We start from the raw sequence: 20237 nt of genomic DNA, 5'->3' as shown, positions 1-20237 counted from the left end.
AGTGAAGGCTGCTTTAATAATACTTGGGAGTTGCCTGTAATGGTAGATGGGAGGTGAAAACTGGGAGGCAGCGGAAGCAGGGCTTATCCCAGACTGCAGATTTGATTCCTCTGGAGGAGGGTGTGGAGGAAAATCAGTGACTATAACCAAACCCTCCTCCTTTTCTGTCATCTCTGAGCTAGCTATCCTCCCTTCTATTCCTAGCTTCTATGTAATTAGTGTCATTGTTATCTTTCTGGACAAGTGAGTCATTTTGATTTGTGTTAGATAAAATACTTGTTTAATTGTAACTAGAGGGGACATATGGTGTTGGTCTGTTTTAAAGAGCAGACTCTGAAACAAAGTATTGTTTTTCCATAGGATGAAACTTTTTTCACCAGTAAAGAACTTCTAAATTATTAATTCAAGGTGGCTTTTTTCCATATTAATGGAAAAGTCTATTAAATACTTTTTCCTGGTGTCTCTTCCTGTTAATGAAATATAAGGATTTTGTTAAAATAGATAGTAGGGTGACTCATAATGAGTCTTTGATGTTAAACATTAGAAATGTACCTGTATACAAAAATTGATAGCAATTTGCTCATGGGTTTCAGGCTTTTGAGTAAGATGTAACAGAGAGGAATAGCAATCTGATATAGGATTATGTACTTTATTTTTTCAAATATAAAACTACTTGCAACTGAGTAGCTTTATAGTTTTGCATAGCACCTCTATAAATCTTTAAAAACATCTATACCTAGTCTTGCTCATCTTAAAACTGCCCCAGAGGTAGACTACTGAATACTCAGGGATTTTTGACTGAAGTCTAAACCAAAACCAGTACTATCCAGTGGCTGAAGTGGTGAGGTGCTATGGGCATTCACAAAAATGGGCAGTATGCCTCTGTTGTCCAAATGTGTTTAGTAGTGATCACAGTATATTCCTTATTTCTATGACTTTTAAGAAAGAATCGTGGCTACCTGTCTGTATTTTCATATTTGTTTAGAGTGCTGATTTTTTTTTTTTTTTTAATGTAAAATGTAACCCCTGTGATCCTGGAAAGAGCTTGAGACATTTAGATTTCTTTTTCATGGTCTTTAAAACTAGTGTTGGATCATAAATGAGAGCAAGGCCAGGTTTAAGTTATGTTAGAAGCAGGTAATGAAGATCACTTGCTACTACTGCAGCTTTTGGCAGCATATTTTTCAAAAGGGAAACGTAAACTATGTGTTGCTGAAGGCTGTGCTGGACTGTATAAATACAAGAAGCAAGATGCCTTCTTAAAGCAGCTTTTTAGTTACTATTATTTGCTGACATGAAGGAAAGCACTGTTTTGTTAGAGACACACAGATAAAAATTCTTCGTGTCTACAGTGCAACCTTAATCATGAAGGAGAAATTGCAGTCTGTAGCTGAAATAATACTGGTCTTCCAGAGTTATTCTCTAATTTTTTTCTAACTTTATTCCGTTAAGTGGTGAATAACAAAGATGCTTTTCAGATGATACTGGTATGATGATTTAACAGAAAGCAAATATTCTATGTTACATTAATCTGTAAAGGGAAACCTCTTCTCCCTGACTGCTGTGCCACTTGCTTAGAAACACCTCACTCATACTTGTTTGTTTTTTGGTTTGTTTTTTTTTTTTCATTGTTCTGAAATTCAATGACCATTTTTATGCCAGAAGTGCTTGCTTTTCTCTTTAGAAAAAACTTTTTACTAAGGCAAAGTTTGGCTGAAACTCTTGTTCCAAAATTATTCCCTATATTGATGCTGGAAATTGAGTTTCCAGTCACAATATTTTAAATAAAATCACATTTTAGTCATTCTGTAACAGTAAATAACTGCTGTAAAAGTTGATATTTGAGTTGCAGTATTTGCACAGAAATAAGGAAAATAGGACAAAGAGAGTTGAGATCCACTAACTCTTCTTTATCAGCTGCACTTTTGTGTGCATGGAGCTAGGACAAGAAGAAAATCCTCCTTTCCATGCACTTCTGTGTGCATGGAGCTAGGACAAGAAGAAAATCCTCTTTCCTTATCCTAAAAATAAAACACTAATTTGTAACTGTGCCTTTTCCCCCATTTGCTGTGTCAGACTCAGGTATGTCAAAGCAGCAATACCTTAGCTTAGTAACAGGAAGAACTGAGTCAGGTATTTGGCATCAAACTTTCCAGAAATTATTCCGTGTGGGATTATTCTTTTAACATATTTTGCGCTGACAGGGAGAACATTCTTTGATAGAGAACTTAAAGGGAAAGTAGGCCCATTATGTGCTACTTCAGCCTTTCACTGAGAATAAGCTGACATGGGTGGGTATGACATGGGGTTAACTGTCCATTCCAGCAAAAACCAGTGAAGAGCTGCAGATATATTGTGGTAAAAAAATATGCTACTGATTTTTTTCAAGTAAATTTTCACTGCTGACTTACTTTTTATGCATTAATATCTAAAGCTAAGGTGAACTCAGGTATTCTTAGGAATAACCAGTTCTGTAGTTTATGGGAAGTTGCAATAGCAATATGAAGGTTTTTTACAATTTCTTCTATGGAGATAAGTTTAAGTATTTATTTCTCTGACTTTTGAGGTAAGATTTCAGTGTAGTTGTGATTGCAGAATTTTCCATGGTTCTCATTGAAGGTATTGACTTAAAAACTTTTCCAAAGAAACTCATGCATGCTTCAAATTTTGTATAATTTAGGTGGGTTAAGCATCCTTTTATGAGTGTAATGGGTAACTAGTCTTCAAGATAATTGTGGAACTGTGTACTTCTGCATAAGCCCTTTATTAAGATTCAGTTTAACTCCTGCTAAATCCTGTTGGCAAATGTACTTTTTTGAGGACTGTTAGAACACTTGCAAAGTTTTTACTGTGAGACCACACCCCTTCAGTACAGGCAGCTGTAGGAGCTGAAGTTGTCTTGTGGTTGACTATTGACAGAAGAAATGCTAGACAAGGAGCTAACTTATTTGCAGAGAGGAAGTCAGAAGCTCTGCTTGTTTGCTTGGTATTTTATATGTTGCTTATAGGTCATATGTGTTAAATGGGTAATAGAATTTGAGCAACACCTGCTGAAAAATTCTGGAGTATGTCAAAGCAGCCTCATACCAGGGTAGTGACACTGCTACTGTGCCTGTTGTGGACTCCATGTGGTAATGTTGCTTGGACCTTTTGTGTCTTCAGGTCATCATTAGATTTGATTGTTTACTGCTTGGTGAAGAAAAGGCATCTGGTATAGAAAAAATATCTGGCACTTTAATCTTTCTTGATTAATCTCTTAAAGGTAATGAGGAGGCTTTCTAGGGCATGGTAATCTGTGTAATACTGTTTTGGCTTTGTTTACAGCAGAAAGTGGACTGTAAAGAGAAGTGATAAGACATAGCATTGCAGATGTCAAAGATGTGAAATCATGCTGAGTGAGTGTAATTTGTATTCTTAGAACAAAATCACCCTGGAACCTGCTTATCTAAACCTACTTGGTTAGATACTGATTCGGTGATGATGGAACAGAGACGTGTCTAGTATGGATTTTCATAGGTGTGATAAAAGTACTGTGACCTGGGAGGGAAATATGTAATGGCATTTTTGAGTGCTTTGAGGTTGTATTGTGGCTTCATCTAGGAACCTGTAATACTGAGGGCACATAAACATACACTTTCCACCTGCAAGGGATGGAGAAGTGACAAGTGAAAACAGTACTCCTCGTGAGGATGCTTTTGGCCAGAATTATTAAATTTTGTGGCTATTTTTGTAGCAGTTGTTAACTTGAGGGAACTGGGAGTTTGCCATGTGCCTAACAGCTTTCACTGTATAAATAAACTAGATCAATTAAAGGCATTACTGCCTGAGCAAAGTTCTTGCAGCTTGATTTCCTGTACTTACTAGTCCATGGCATTCATCATATGTTCTATTGTTTATATTAACATTCTGTAAAACAAAAGAGACTGTGATTGTATGAGATACTGTAATTGGACTCTGTTCTCTTATGAAAGCATTTTAGTGGCAATTGGAGAGTAGATAGTCTAAAAGTATTCTGTGTCTGCAGATTGCTCTCATTTTTCTTTAACACAGAAAAAGAATAGTTCAATTCAGTCAACCTTTGCTTGGCAGAAGAATTAAAAGCAAAACAAACCCCTCTAAATGTTGTTTAAAAATGTAGAGAAGGGTAGCTTTTTTTAGAACCTGCTGCAAATACCTGTAGATTGCAGGATGGTTGCAGATTAGTGCAGGTTATGCCTACAGTTCCTTCTTCCTGCTCTTTGGCATCAGAAATATTCCATAGTAATATATAAATACACAATGATGTCTATACATTCAAACGCGTACTATGCAAAATAATGTTTACATTTTAATGTACTTTTCCATTCCCATTGTTGTCATGCTTTGCTGGCAACAGCAAAGATCAGATATGTTAGGATCTATGAGAAATAGTGGGTATTGTTAACAGTTGCTCCATAGACTGTCAGAGATTGTATCCAGGAACTTTCCCTAATTCTTCTGAAATCAATGTAATTGAAATAATTTTCATCTATATACTTTCTGGAGCAATAATTTGAAGGAGGATTTAAATCTGACAAGCACAAACACACAAATTTCTAATGCTGTGTGGCTTGTTTATAGTTACATTGGACACTATCACTTTTCTCACTATATTTTTCCAGTGTGCAATGGTAAATATGATGCTCCAAAATGGAATTATTTCAGTGCATATAAATATGCCCACTTGAGCATGAAACAGATCTGATTAATGTTTTGTGATGTAGCTGGTTGATATCTGTGAAATTGGAGGTTTTTTGAAGCTACAGCTTCTAATGAGAAAGAAAATGTGTAGCTGGTGTCATCCTTTCTACAGTGACTTCCTTTTTGTGTAATGTGTTCTCAAGTCTTCATTTTCTTACCTCAGGGTTACTAGAAAATTTTAGTTGTTTGTCTCCTGGTGTATGTGATGGCCTCAATTCTACCTGTAGAACAGAGAGATTTGAGATGTATTTGAAGCTGAAATGAGTAATCGAGTTTTGTGCTTTCCCTGCTGTGAAACAAGTGTTCTGACAAACTTCAGCACCTTAGGGATAGTTTCTGCCTACCGAGTTTTGTGGTTTCTTGAACTTATTTATACAGTGAACACTTAATTGTTATTTTCCAAGAGGGAGCTCCTCCATCTGAATTCAAGGCCTCTGCACAGATAAATATGTGTTGAATTTAAAAAAGCTTTTTTTGGTGTGGTGCTAGACGTTATTAAAGACAAATGGAAGGTCAGGCTGGGGAAGGGAAATGTGGTGGGCGGATGAAAGATGGAAACTATACTTGTTCCTTTGCCAGAGAGTCAGTTCCAGAATATCCTTGGGGAAAGATGATAATGAATTAAATTTAGGCAAAATGGAACGCTTCACTGTTGCAGGGAGTTAACAATGGTAACTGACCTAGGTCCTTTGTAAACTTTGCCCGTCTGCTTGTCTACCTACAAAGTCAAGCTCTGAAAGTGCTACAAAAATTTGAACTTTGTAAGATATAGTAGTCTTTTTAAGAGCATGATAGTTCATATCCTAATGGACTGTCATCTTCTTAGAACTGTTATGAAAATCTCTTTTTTTTTTTTAAAAAAAGCAATATCCAACATTCCTCTCAAAATTCTGTCGGAGCTTCCTGACCACATAGCCTTTTCCAAAAGGAGTCTTTGTGAAAGGTTCCCTTCCTCCAACATGGACTTTTCTTCTGTTTGGAGAGCTTTATTTTAAGGATGTAGTGTATAGCAAAATAGTTCTTGTGCTAAACGTTTCTTTTTGGTGTGAGATTTTTAACAAATATTACCAAGATAGATGCTCTGTGTCATGGGGTATAAGCTGTTTTTAATAGTTTGGGTTTACCATAATAAACCTGCCACCAGACTAGAAGAGAATAAGGGGTTCTTGGATGTACAGACCAGGCATTGGCTAACCTTGTAAATCAAGTATCTTGAGGTCATGTGGCAGAGTAGTTTTGGAGAACTATTTAGGTAACACTTTGAAACCAAATGTATTTAATTCAAGGCCTTACTTGTAAGCAAGTGCATGAAGATTTAGGCAACACTGTGTAAGCTGATTTCCTTGTTACAGTCTTCATGTGCTTAAAATAGAAGATTGGGCTGAGACAGTATAGGATGTTTCTAAACTATATGAACAAACACCTTCCAGTTCCACTTACATCATTTTAATGACTCTTCTATCTCTTTTTATTTTTTTTGCAGTCCAAGCCATATATATTTGACCGTGTATTCCAGTCAAACACATCACAGGAACAAGTATACAATGACTGTGCTAAAAAGATTGTCAAAGGTGAGGTGGAAGAGCAGCTTTACCATAAGAAAATGTCTCATATTTGTGTGGGTTTCAGTGTTGAAAACTGATACTTCTATTGCTGCCTTTTATCTTCTGTGTGTTTAATAAGTGCCAACATGGATTATAGCAGTATGAAATTATCCTGTAGTTGAGCTAATAAATCCTGTCAATACTTAACCTACCATTTCAGTCGATTGCAACACTTGATAATGTTTACCTGCTATGTTTTGGGTTGGGTTTTTTTTTTTTACAGTTCTGTGCGATAATTGTTTAAAACAATTTGTCTGAAATTAATCAAGATAACGCTTATTAATAGGTTTGAGGTGTGTTGTCCATCTATCCCAAAAAAAATTTATTGGTGAAAAACATCCTACATAAGATTGTTTGCAGGAGTATAAGTGGAAATGAAACTTGTGAAATATGAGTTTTTGCTGTGCATGTCAGGGTGTACAGTTTCTCCAAAACTGAATTGTCAGAATTGGCCTAGTATGTTTGAAAAATCAAGACTTATCACAAAGAAGGATACACCACAGTAAGTTCCTCTAGTAAGTAGCTAGCTAGTTTCTTGCAAATAAAATTGATTCATTTCCTGATGACATCAATAATCATTGACACAACTTTCAAAATGGCTTTACAAAGTCTTGTCAGAAACACCTGAAATATCAACTGCTAGTGACAGAAGAATATGTGGTAAATGTAGGGGGGGTTTGATCATTAGAATCACGGATTGCTGTGGAAAAGCCATGCTGCTACAAGTATTGAACCCTTAAATGAGTTATTGGTAATCAGGATTAGATAAAAAGTCTGTTCTTTAAAAACTGGAATTGAACTAAGAATTTTAATGCTGCCCCTTTTCTCATTGTAAAACTCTGATTTCCATGTGGCATTTCTAGGCCGTGCTACATCAAGTGGCAAATGAACTCTGGTGGGGGGACAAATCGATTTACAGTCTGATGGAATGGCAAAGACCTCCCCATTGGGAGTATTTTATACCTGGTTTTGGAAAATAAAAGTTTGCCTGCAAGATGTGATTCTACAGTAACTGCCTCATGAACAAGCAAACCCACCAGCCCGGTGGGCTGGGTTCATTCATTATTTGGAAGAGAAGCCTAAGAATAAGATGCTTGACACTTAGGGCATAGCTCATTTTCATCACAACTGGACAATTAAACTTTCCTGAGGGTTGAAAATATGATGGCATTCTCATGGTTTCTTCTTCCAAGATATCAAAGACTATCTGTTTAGCCTGGCAATTGTATCAATTTCCTTTTTGTCCCTGACTGTGAATTCCTGATTTTTCTGGTTGAAGAAACAGGTGCTTCTAATACAGGAAACTTCTAAGACAGTTGATGATGACATAATTCATTAAAAGGGGTAGGGAGAAACACGCTTCTTCCCCCTAACTCTAGCACAGGGTTCCCAAACATTGAGTGATTTAACTTGCTGGACGTTTTAGGAACTGCCTGCTTGCACTCTATTTAATTTGACTTATCTTTAGAAGAAGGAAATGAATGCTAATGAAAATACTCCTTCCCTTTAGATGTACTCGAGGGATACAATGGAACAATCTTTGCTTATGGGCAGACATCATCTGGAAAGACACACACTATGGAAGTAAGAAATACTAAAACAATTTTCTCTTAATGTCTCTGTCACATCTCTGCATTGCAAAGTCTTACCTTTCTAGAAATAAGATGTCTGCTTGTTTTCTTCTCGCAATTTTAATTTTCTTTCCCTTTCCATTACAACATTTTTATACCCTGTTATTGTTTTTAGGACTGAGAATGGCTACTAGTGTATTTTTTTCAGCCCTCAGTAGCAGGATGAGAAATGCAAGAATGATGTTAGTAACATATTTTCACTTGTAGTAGTTTGGCAGTGTTCTGAGGCTGTTCTTTACACTTCTGGCAAATGCTGGGGCTAAATGGATGGTCAAGACTGTCCTTTGTAGACAGAATAAGTGTATCATATCCACCAGCACTTTAATGTGTTAACTGGAACCAGTTGCCTTGCCTTTGTGTACTGTTTGTAATGTTGCATTCAGTATGAATATTTAATTTTATTGTATCTTTTTCTAATAAGGGGAAGCTTCACGACCCAGATGGAATGGGCATTATTCCAAGAATAGTGCAAGATATTTTTAATTATATTTACTCCATGGATGAGAATCTTGAGTTTCATATTAAGGTAAACTTCATTTTTACTTATTTACTCTGTATTAAAACTGGAAGGTAATCTGTGGGTAAATGGATATTCTGTATCTGTTTCAAATGCCTGTAATTTGGAAACATGATAACCTGAGTTGTTTCTGAAGTAACTGATTCTCCTTAGAGAAGAATTATGTTAACAGTTTAATTTTGTTTCCATTGAACATTGATGGTAGCTGTCCTGATAACCTGTGGCAGTGCTGATAGTGTTTGAAGCTTTTGATCAAATGTGTTTTTTTCTTTAAGGTGTATTTAGTTCAGCTGTAAGAACTTGAGCTGGATGTGGTGTTATGTGGGAGGTCATACTAATCGTACTGGATCCTTGTGATCAAAAAGCAAAGCATTTTTGCTTTCTGGTGATGTATCTCTTTTTCCTCTTCCTACTTCTAGGTGTCATATTTTGAAATATACTTGGATAAAATAAGGGACCTTTTGGATGGTAAGCCTTTTATTTGTATTGAACATAGAAAGTAAATTGTTTTGGAGAGAGCTATTAAAAAAAACCAAACCCTTATGATACTTAAGTATGTGTTATGCTAATAGCCTATACATGGTAAGGGTACATCAAAACACGAAAGCATGGAGCTTATCCTTATAATATTACTAAAACTGCAGTAGTGGTGGTTTCTTGTATATTAAGTTTTTATGAAGTGTTGCTGAGAGGTAACATTTATGACTCGTCCATGCATTGTACACAGTGCATTCATTCATTTTGCAGTTAAATCATATGTGCTTTAGCGTTGCAACTTTTTCTCTTCCAGTTTCGAAGACCAATCTTTCTGTTCATGAGGACAAAAATAGAGTTCCCTATGTAAAGGTGAGCATCAGTCTGATATGTCTCCATCTTGCACTCCTAGTGTACATCATTTACTTTTGAATTGTTGGTGTGATGTTATTTTACAACCCCTCTTTCCCCCCCCTCCTTTTGTTTCCCAAAGGGTTGCACAGAGCGTTTTGTATGTAGTCCAGAAGAAGTTATGGATACTATAGATGAAGGAAAATCAAATCGACATGTAGCAGTTACAAGTAAGTATTATCTTTTGTTTCCTTTTAGTGCTTTATTGAGTTGCTTCTGATGTGGAAGTACAAAAATAGTATGGAAGTATGGAAGAGAAAAGTAGTTAGCTAAACAGTTCAGGTTTCTGAAAGGGTCTGGCATAAGCAGTTTCAACGTGTCTTTCCAAAACAAGTATTTCAATTAATTTTTTGTTAGATGATTGCTTAGACTTGGATTGAAAGGAGAAAGTAAGTGGTCAGTGAGGAGCTCTGAATCACTGGAGAAAAACATGTAGTTCTGCTTTAGTAACAGTGCAAAATCCCAGTTTGGGGAATCTATTTCAATTAACCTGGAAATCTGTAAGTGAGGCACTGTGGCTCACTGACAGTTTGACCATTCTGTCACATATTCCAAGAGCAGCTGGTCAGAATGTATATTCAGATGTGCTGCAAACTTAAGCAGCATCCCAATGTCCCAAGATTTTTGGCAGTAGTATGCAACTGAGTTACAAGGAGCCCTGTCACGGGTCTCCAAATTCCCACCAGTACAGGATTAGGAACTGACAGAGGGGTTGACAAAAGACAAGGAAAGATGAGGTGTGTGCAAAATAATACTTGAGTCCTTCGCAACCGAGGTGACTGCCAGAAATGTCTGAGAGCCAAATTGAGAGTGAGTTTTACAGTCTTCCTGTGTCTAGTTCTTTATTCAGAAAAAGAATATAGAGTCATTAAGAAAAAAAAGTTTTCCTTCTCATTTCTTTGGTTAAAGATCAAAATTAGAAATATGATGTTCCTTTTAAGGAATGATTCAGTCTTGCACGTCCACTCGTTGCTCATCCTAGGTAGTAAGGTGGGGACCACACTAAGTAAAGGAGAAGTAGCAGAAATTTGGATAGAAGGGTATTATTCTGTGTTGAGCTGCTTCTGTGGCATCAGTAAGCCAGTCCTTCTAGGTGTGTGAGGGATTTATAGTTAAAAGAAGTAGTAGACAGACATTCTCATTCAGATTGCAGTCTGCTTAAATTTTGTTACTGAATTAAAATAATTTTTTGAATTCAACAAGTCTTGTTTGGTCTGCATGTTTCATGGCAGAGGGGGCAGTACAAGAAAGGGCTGAAAGGTTATGGCCATCTAGTTCAAATTATCACAAAAGGATAAAATGTGATACACTGGAAGTCTGTGAAAAGCATTCTGATATCAAAACCTAAATATGCTTTCAGTTCTAATAAAGTAAATCAGAAGTGTGAACTCCATAGCTGACGGGCCAGCAAACCTGATCGGTGAGCTTGTGGGGTATTAATAGAAGCTCAAGGGAAACTGGATATTTTGTTACTTAATTAGATGATGCTGTTGGTTTTGCTACCTCTAGTTCTATTGTCATTGAGGGATTACACTATACAGTTGCATTAGCTTTTTCTCTCTCACTGCACTGTGGGAAGGTGCTGTTTTAAGTGAGTTTGGTTGTGCAAATCTTTTTGACAGTGTGTATATTTTGAATTATAGATATGAATGAACACAGCTCCCGAAGCCATAGTATTTTTCTTATTAATGTAAAACAAGAGAATACTCAAACAGAACAGAAACTAAGTGGAAAACTTTACCTTGTGGACTTGGCAGGTAGTGAGAAGGTAATTATAAGTTTCTTTTTCTACTCTGAAAAGCTTTTTTTCTTTTCAATCAAGTATTTTACATTAGTGTAATACTGATTATTCGATTGTCATCTCTGAGGTGTTAATTTTGACTTTAAAATGTGGTTTCTGAGTCCTAGGCTGAGTTGGCTGTTAGATACTAACACTTTAAGCTGATCTGCATTTCTGCAGTGAGAGTTTGTAAATATGGACTAGGGTGGGGAAATAGGGTAGAGTTGAATTTTGGTATCTGAGAGCACAAAAAAGGTCTACAGGTGTGTGGGTTAGTCAGGTACTGGAATAAAGAGTTCTATAGGTGTGGAATATCTGAATTTTCTCATATAGAGATACCAAGTTTCTTAACTTGAAATTCTGATTAACATTGGTTAAAATGACGGCTTACTTTCCTATGTGAGTGGCTTAAAGCAAGGAAAGAAGTATGTACTGTAATTAACCTTTCAAGAGTTGGATTTTTGACATTCTTTTCATCTTTGCTTCTGGGTTTATCCCTGTCTTTGTCTTCAGTTTTTTTCATTTGTTTCTGCTGGCTGTTGTCTTTCCTTACATCACTGTTCTATGACCTTATTGTTGTCTCTGATCCTGTCTTTATTCTGAAATGTTCTTCTTTAATTATAGTCTTTTTTGCCTTTTAAGGGCTGGGTTGCAGGTCTCTTTTCTCTGTAGTTCCTTTCACTGTTTATTTCAAACTTTACTTTTGTGTGTTTCCCCAGTCTTTTTGAAATACATGAAGTTGCCAATGTCATGTCTTGAGTTGGTTTAAACACAGGGAAATAGAATTGTTTAGTTGTAGTCATGATCACAGCCTGGTGAAAATAGTAAAGGGGAGGTTATAGAACTGTTAGTCAAATTATGGCCTTGAGGCAGAAGAGCTAAGGTAAATAGAATAGTGTCAGGTTAGATTTTTTTTCACATTTCTTGTGGTATCTGCTTAAGTTCCTAGATCACTCATGTAGGTCAGATTCAACCTCTGAAATCTATTCTCATAAATTTCTGCTAATGAAGACTCTGTTATGTTTTCCAGGGGTAGTGGTGGTATGTGGTTTGGGGTTTGTAGTTTGTTTTTTATGGTTTGCTTTTTTGGGGGATATAGTGGTGGTTTGGTTTTAAGGGTAACCTCGTAATGTTGTTTTACTTTTAAGGAATTCAGTCTTTTTGACAAACTTCAAACTACTTTTGAAGTTGTTCATTTGACAGGAGTTTTTAACTGTAGGTTTATCTTCTATAAAGAGGCCTCCTTTGCAAGGAGAAAATTCACTTCAGTGTAAAATATCAAGAACATCTTCAAACACTGACTTTTGAATGAGAAATTGATAATGAATCAGGGAAAGAGTATGAGAAAGAGTTTGCTTATTCTAATGCTTATGAGCATCTCTTTAAGTCAGGGAGACTGACTTAAAGCTCAAGTAATTTTTCCACTTTTATCTTAAACACAAAAGATGTTTTTTGAAGATGCATTTAATAATGTACTGAAATATTGTATAGGTTAGTAAAACTGGAGCAGAAGGTGCTGTGCTGGATGAGGCCAAGAACATCAACAAGTCTTTGTCTGCTCTTGGAAATGTCATCTCGGCACTGGCTGAAAGCAGTGTAAGTGTCCTCTTTTGTACTTTTATACTTGAAGGTTAAAGGTTTGCGTCTTTGAATATGATATTACACAGAAATTCTTACCAATCTCTGTGATATGCCTGGAATCTTTTAAACTACTCCAGTTGCATCAGTGCATTGGAGATGGCCATTGGTCTTGTACTGTGTTGACAGTGAAGATTAATAAGTTACATTTAATGCTGAGGGATCCAAACATCATACTGAAAGTCTTCCTGGGCTCTAAAAGTTGCCAAACATAGAAGCACAATTTTGTCATCCTGTGCATCTTCAGTCCTACTATTTATGAATTAAAGGAGGATTTGATGTCTGATGAAGTTACACCTAGCAAAAGCATAACTCATATTTCAACAAATTAAATGTGTCTGAGAAACCATGACTGATCATTTAACCATTTTCTTGGTAGACATATGTTCCATATCGTGATAGCAAAATGACCAGAATCCTTCAAGATTCACTAGGGGGTAATTGCAGAACCACTATTGTTATTTGCTGTTCTCCATCTTCTTACAATGAATCTGAGACTAAATCTACTCTTCTATTTGGCCAAAGGTGAGTAAATGACTTATTAGAAATAAATGCAGAATGAGAAAGAAGCAAGTTACTCCATTAAGATTCCTCAACCAAATTAATTAGAATTTTTACTTTCTTTCTGTAATTTTTTGTTGTATTTATGGCTAAGTGTTGTGATCTACCTTATCTCATATTATATAAAAATCCTTAAATTGGGCAGGATCCTCAAGACTGCATTTCCAGGAGGACAGCATATAGTTTGGTTCAAAATGTGGTTTAATGTATAATTTTGGAGGGTAATAAGTACCTTTTTTTTTTTGCCCCCTAAAGTGGAAGAGGGAGGAAGGAGTTCACTCCTGTTAAGTTGAATCTTTTATTTGCCAGGGGAACCTGTCCTCATCTAGCATTCCAGTAACATTTGAGTTAATACTTGTAAATTCCTGTGTCATTTGTAACTGAATTTTTAAGTACCCATTTCACATTTGGTATTCTGTTAGGTAGCTCTTTGTCATTCTACTGTTAATGCTACCTTGTTATACTCCAGTTTCTGACCACTTGATTGAATCACTGCATTTTCTGGAGCACATTACAAAAGCAGTCAGTGTTTTGCTAGTCCATCTGATCTTTGATGTTAGTGTACCTCTTCCACTCTAGTTCAAAAAGATAGTTTTGTATGGTTTTCTCTGATAAGCTTTGTGTTTTGGAAAGTAGACTAGATGAATTCAGAACTTCTTAGAAATCTGGCAGAATATGAATAGTTGGTGAGTGTGGAGTAATCACTGCATTCTGCAGCAGTGAAGGTTTTTGGTCTTCTTTTAGAAGTTAGGAAGTCTTTTCCCTTTAGTATTTATTGAATGAGCTGCTAGAAAGTGTCTTCCGACTGCAGCTGTGTAGTTTCACTGCCTTGTGCTCTTGACTTCTTCAGGAGTTAACAGAGTACACTTCTGTCTCAACCACCATAGTTACTCCAGTAAAGTGATTCAACCTTCTAGGGTTGTTCAAATTTATGCTGAAACCCTCAGCTGTAGTAACTGAAGGCTATGTAACTATCACATGACACAGTAAAAATATCATGTGTCTTTTGCACTAAGACTTTGCAGAAAGATACTTAAAGGGATTGTACTGTGGGGCTGGAGAAATGTTTGACTGCCATTAAGCTTTTTTCCTGTTCTGATCTCATGGGGTGGGGTGTTTGGTAGCAGGAGACTATACAGGAAAACTATGGATATAAGTGATGTAGGGCACTAAAGTGAAAACCAGACATTAACTTCATGGATATGTTATTTGTGCCTGTAGTTTTGTCTCCAAAACTAATTGGCTAATTGGATGGGGTTCAACTGACTGAGTGTAGATAATCCCATCTGAAATGATCTAATTGGCCTGTAACACCTTTTTGGTTAGTGGAGATCTAGTAACTGGATTTTTTTGGTTGAAATGAGCTGTTTGTTAGGTAGGCCAATTGTTTTGCACCCTAGAAGTATTATGCTCTCCGTTGTACAGCTAGATGTGAATACTGTCCTTTGTTCAAAGTTGTGCACAACTATCCTGACCTGAATTCTTTCAGGTGAAGGTATGCAGCTGAATTTTTCCAACTCAATCAGCTTGAGATTTTTCAGCCTTCTCAAAGTTTGTTGTGTTGCTCTGTCCATTAACAGTTGTATCAATTGAATTGAAAGAATAGTAACTTGACGGGGAGTAGAAATAAACTTTTGGAAGAGGTGGGAATGTTTACACTTTCACCAGTGATCCGTGGAAATTTTATTTAATAACCTTTGATTCCTCTCTTTAAAAATGAAGTTTCAGAGGTTTTTGCCTTTTCTGTGTAGAGCGAAGACCATTAAGAACACAGTTTGTGTCAACGTGGAGCTCACAGCAGAACAGTGGAAGAAAAAGTACGAGAAGGAAAAGGAGAAAAACAAGACCCTGCGTAACACCATCCAGTGGCTGGAGAACGAACTCAACAGGTGGCGGAATGGTGAGAAACAATTAGATTTTTATTATGCAAACTTTGGTCAAGACAACAGGTCCTAAGGATACCAAAAATAGCTAGGGGCACTATGCAAGACAGTATTAAGAATATTAAATCTAGGATATTAAGTTGACTTTTGAACTTCATGCTTTTCACTTTATTGCAACTGAAACAACTTCCAGTAATCTCGTAATGGCAAAAAGGTCTGAAAGTGTATTCATGTTAGATTGTTCAATACTTGGTTTACTAGTAGAGCTAGAGTTACATTGTAAAATTCTTATTTTGGGAGAGAAAAAACTGCTTTTAATTGTAAGTGCAGAAACTGAGTTAAATGTTTCCTCTGATTTGGTTTTCTAATTCAAATCAATATCACAGGATCTTACCCTCATTTAAAACTCAAACATGTTAATAGGCAAAAAAACCACCCAAAACTGCTGACAGTGCAGGATATATGCCTGTTCATTCTTCCTGAATAATTAACTTCTTATCAATTGAAGTTTCTGCAAAATGCAAGTTAATAATGAAGCCATAAATTCAGGAAAAGAGTAACATAGGTCATAATTACAGGTGTATTCTGGAGTTTGGCAGCTATAGAAGATGATTTTGCAATCTCGTAGACAACTGCACCACATCTTAATATAAATCTGAAAAAAATGGGTTCACTGAAATAAGTTTAGTAGGATGTGGGGTTTTTTTTTTGTTTTTGAGGTGGTTTTTTTATTCTTTCATAGAGATAGTATGAGACCACACCTGAAATGTTAAGTACAGTTCTTTCAGAATATTGACACGAGATACTGGAGTGTTGGAAAGAGCCTGTGCCTTCCAAGGACTGCATAAAATGTTTTGAACAAAGTACTAAGGAATTTAGTTTAAAGAAGTGCCTTGATTAGCATGTGATATTTTTTTCTATGTGAAGTTAGTGTTCTCATCAGAAAAAACTTTATGGACATAAAAGATAAAACGGTAACTGAAAAAGTATTTTAAAGAAGCAAAGCAGTTTAAAAGTAAATATGGCTACCTAGCAGAACAGACTACCAAGGGAAAGAAAGGATTTTCTGTCTTCTGGGCAACTTAGGTGACTTTCTGGAAGATAAGGTTTGATGTAGCTCATAGCAGAGTAACTGGGTGAAATATAATGTTTTGTGGTAAGCGGGAAATAGTTTGGATGGTCTAGGTCTGGTGGTTTTTTTTTTTTGTTTGTTTGTTTTTGCCAAGTAATCCCATGAAGTCAATTGCTTATTAACTGTGGAGCAATACTGTTAGTAGGAAATATGTAATACTTCTCAAGGCTAACTTTGTAGAAGACACTTTATGGCTGACTGTACTAAAACTAAGTGTATTCTTTAAGGGGAGACTGTGCCAGTTGATGAACAGTTTGACAAGGAGAAGGCCAACTTGGAAGCTTTTGCAGTGGACAAGGATATTACTGTTATTAATGATAAACCAGCTACCACAATTGGAGTAACTGGCAATTTCACTGATGCTGAGAGAAGGAAATGTGAGGAAGAAATTGCCAAACTATATAAACAACTGGATGACAAGGTATGGTATTCTTATTTAATTTAAGACCTTGTGAAATTATATCTTGAACCATATTATTGTGTAATATTTAATTTGCCAGTATTCATTTGTTAGTTCAGCTTGTTTAAGTATTTGCTGAGAGTGCCTACTCTTAATTCTGATTAAGAGAAATCAAAGTTACCTTATCTGGTACTAAGTGAGTATCGTTTCTTAGTTGGAAAATAATGAGAAAGTGGGATAAAGAGTAATTTGAAGACAGCAATTTTTTCTTTGAGTGTTATGCCTATTTTATTTGAATATAATATCAAATTTAAGCAGTAATATATTCAAAGAGAAAAAATCTTTTAATTAAATCTTAATTGTTTCTTGAAAGTTAGAACAACTTGAAGAAGAGTTGCAAAAGCACCAGGTATAAGACTTTTGTCTTTGAAGCATGGTGTATTACATGTACATGCCAGGTTAAGAGCCTACTGGATCAGGCAGTGAAATAAAAAGGATTTTTTTTTTTACTTCAATTGCTTTCAGTTGTGTAATTGTCTCAGAATAGGGAAAAGTTAGATGCCGAACATCTGATGTCTCTTAGGTTATTTTTTCTGAGTGGTATTTGTCAATTTAATGAACACAGTCTTATTTCAACTGCAGGATGAAGAAATTAATCAGCAGAGCCAACTAGTAGAAAAACTGAAGACACAGATGTTGGATCAGGAAGAGGTACGTTTTGCTCTTGCATCTTTATTTCTGTTTGTCTTTTCTTTAAAGAAACTGGAGGTGTTCTGAATGGGTCACAGTGACCAGGGAGAATGGCAGCTTAACTTCTGCACAGTAGTTCTCTTTTATGCCTTATCTAAATGCTCTGCCTACTCATTCCTCCCACTTACACTGTGCTAATCGCTAAGCTTAAACCAGTTTGCTTGAATCTTAAGTATCCATGAAGATTGAAAGAATTGAAGTATTTTATGCAAAGACAGCAGCAGTTGTTTTCCCCATGTAAAGTCAGCAGTTTGTCAAAACTGAAGGTAACTTGATTTACTCTAAGAAATCTGTTGTAAGGTTTACTTTTGGTCAGTTGCTGTACAGAGAGAGAAGGGAGAGGAGGGAAATGAAAAAGGAAATATCTGTTTATTTCAGACCATACTTTCTAGAATACTCAAAACAATTTGTATGCACATGTTGCCAGAGATGTAACTTAATTAAATGGGGACAGATGCTTATTAATAATGAAAATGTTAATTTCATTTAGCCAAGATATTAGAAAAAATATTTCTCAACAGCACAAAGATTTAAAAAATAGTGATCCTTGTGTACGTGGTAGGAAGGAAGTGGGTTGACAACTCAGGAAGTTGAAGCTACTGTTTAATCTTATTTAAATAAATAAATTGGATTCTTTAGCAGCTGTATGCTTTGACTAGTTGTTCTTCAGCAGCTAATGGTATTAAAATACTGGAAGTTTAGTCCCTAGCCTGCTGACAATTTCATGAGTAGCGTTCAGTGGCTTTTCTGAGAACTTGCTATATTCCATGTGCATTTCCAGTTGCTGTCCCTATGTGTCTTGATTTGTAATCACTTCCATTTTGAAGATACTGTAAAAGCTAAAGAACTGTGAATATAGACGGTAAATTTAATTATTCATTCTCACTGTATCTTTCCTTGGCATCCTTATTGCATGATGCAGTACGTTAAAAATGTAGATGTCAGCTATTGTAGTAGCTAAAGGCAGTAATAAAATTCAAGTTATACATGGAATTTTGTTCATGATTATTTGTTTTTGCAATTTTATTAAATCTCTGTTAACGTTTCAGCTTCTAGCATCAACCAGACGGGACCAAGACAACCTACAAGCAGAGTTGAATCGCCTTCAGGCTGAAAATGATGCCTCTAAAGAGGAAGTGAAAGAGGTGTTACAAGCCCTTGAAGAATTAGCTGTCAATTATGATCAGAAGTCTCAGGAAGTAGAAGACAAGGCAAAGGAATATGAACTGCTTAGTGATGAACTCAATCAAAAATCGGTATGAAATTGGGATAAGAAATTACTGACAGTCTTCAATGTGACTTGACCTTGTTAGCTCTTGTTTTTTTAGTGTCTGTGGTGTTTTACTACCCAAAGAGTGTTCAGAAATATCCTAGATGTCAAAAGTTAACACTTCGATGACATGCTGGTGATCTGATTCAGTTTTTTTTTGTCTTCCTGGTGCAGTTGGGGTAATCCTGACTTAAAAATCTGCTTCTTCCAATCTCGAAGTTGCAGTGAGCACGCTGCAACTTTTCTGGAAAGGAATGTGTATTTGCCTGCTGTATTTATGGCATGTGAAATAATTTACCTTTATACCTTCAAAAATAAGCAGTTTTGTTTACTTTCTGAAAGGAGTAGTTAAGAACACTGAGGACATATTCCAGAGGATAGCCCTGGTTAAAATACAGATGCAGCATCAGCCCACAGGGTTAATACCATACACCTCCTTACATACCTGCAAAGTTTCTGAACTGACTGATAGTTAGTTGGCAGACTTCAGTCAGTTTTAAACAGTTAATACTCCCTTACTATCCTAAAATTCTAAGTACTGGAAAGACTCAGCATGTTTGCTAGCATTGCAGACAGTATGTGGTGGCACAACTCCCATTCTTCTCTGTTCTTGAAGATGAAATTTGAGTGTGTCTGGGTCTTCTAGTGAATGTGTCTTTCAATTTTCAGTTAGTAAGATTTGGCTTGATAGAAAACTGACTCTAAGGTTGAAGTTCACAAGATCACGAAACTTCTCTTTAAATTTCTAAGTGTTCTGAGCTGAGTAATCTGTGTTGGTAACTTCATTACCTGAAGGTTGGCTAAAAGTCAGAGAATCTTTGGTCGTCTTATGAGCAGCATTTAAAATTTGGTGGAGTAGGCTTGCTCTGTGTATGTATGATACTGAAGTGTGTGTTTAGGTTTTTTGTTTGCATCTCAGACTTACTGAAAAACTGCTCTAGATTGTGTTGTGTATGAACTCTAGTGGATGCAGTTTTTTGCTTTGCAAATAGGAAAGAGTTAAGAGCTCTGCAGGCAAATAAATTGTTTTCCTTTACCAAAATGTGGTGAAAAGTGTTGGACTTGCTGTCCATGTACCTTTTTTCTGTGAACACAATTCTCTGCAATATTTAATTGTATATAACTCTGAATGCTGTCTAACAATGTGGACACTAATTTTATTGCAGAGTTGGAAGATTATATTTTGTGAGCTAAAGGTCTCTGTCCGCAGTACTTTTTAGTTCTTTCAGAAGAAATGCTGTCACTCTGTAAATAGTGTGAAACTAGTTCCAAAAGCAAGAGTGTGTTTTGTTTATTAAAGGGTAACTTTTTTTACTGTAGGTCACTTTAGCCAGTATAGATGCAGAGCTTCAGAAACTTAAAGAAATGACCAACCATCAGAAGAAACGAGCAACAGAAATGATGGCCTCCTTACTGAAAGATCTTGCAGAGATAGGAATTGCAGTAGGAAACAATGATGTCAAGGTA

General features: G+C 36.1%; 1 protein-coding gene across 1 annotated transcript in view; it reads left to right on the top strand.

The window, feature by feature from the left end:
- The window catches only part of KIF5B (kinesin family member 5B), a 34762-nt gene that overhangs the window by 2512 nt on the left and 12013 nt on the right, over positions 1-20237 (top strand). The window contains exons 2-15 of the mRNA XM_064636966.1: positions 6203-6290; positions 7834-7907; positions 8376-8480; positions 8891-8939; positions 9262-9317; positions 9439-9526; positions 11000-11124; positions 12628-12732; positions 13154-13299; positions 15087-15235; positions 16578-16771; positions 17393-17461; positions 18550-18756; positions 20091-20234. Of these exons, the coding sequence (XP_064493036.1) occupies positions 6203-6290; positions 7834-7907; positions 8376-8480; positions 8891-8939; positions 9262-9317; positions 9439-9526; positions 11000-11124; positions 12628-12732; positions 13154-13299; positions 15087-15235; positions 16578-16771; positions 17393-17461; positions 18550-18756; positions 20091-20234 (1599 nt within the window). The remainder of the gene's footprint in view (positions 1-6202; positions 6291-7833; positions 7908-8375; positions 8481-8890; positions 8940-9261; positions 9318-9438; positions 9527-10999; positions 11125-12627; positions 12733-13153; positions 13300-15086; positions 15236-16577; positions 16772-17392; positions 17462-18549; positions 18757-20090; positions 20235-20237) is intronic.

The sequence above is a fragment of the Pseudopipra pipra genome, chromosome 1 (genome assembly GCF_036250125.1).
Source record: "Pseudopipra pipra isolate bDixPip1 chromosome 1, bDixPip1.hap1, whole genome shotgun sequence".
Classification (NCBI taxonomy): domain Eukaryota; kingdom Metazoa; phylum Chordata; class Aves; order Passeriformes; family Pipridae; genus Pseudopipra; species Pseudopipra pipra.
Note: the sequence above shows the minus strand (reverse complement) of the source record. Positions and strands in the feature narration are given on the sequence as shown.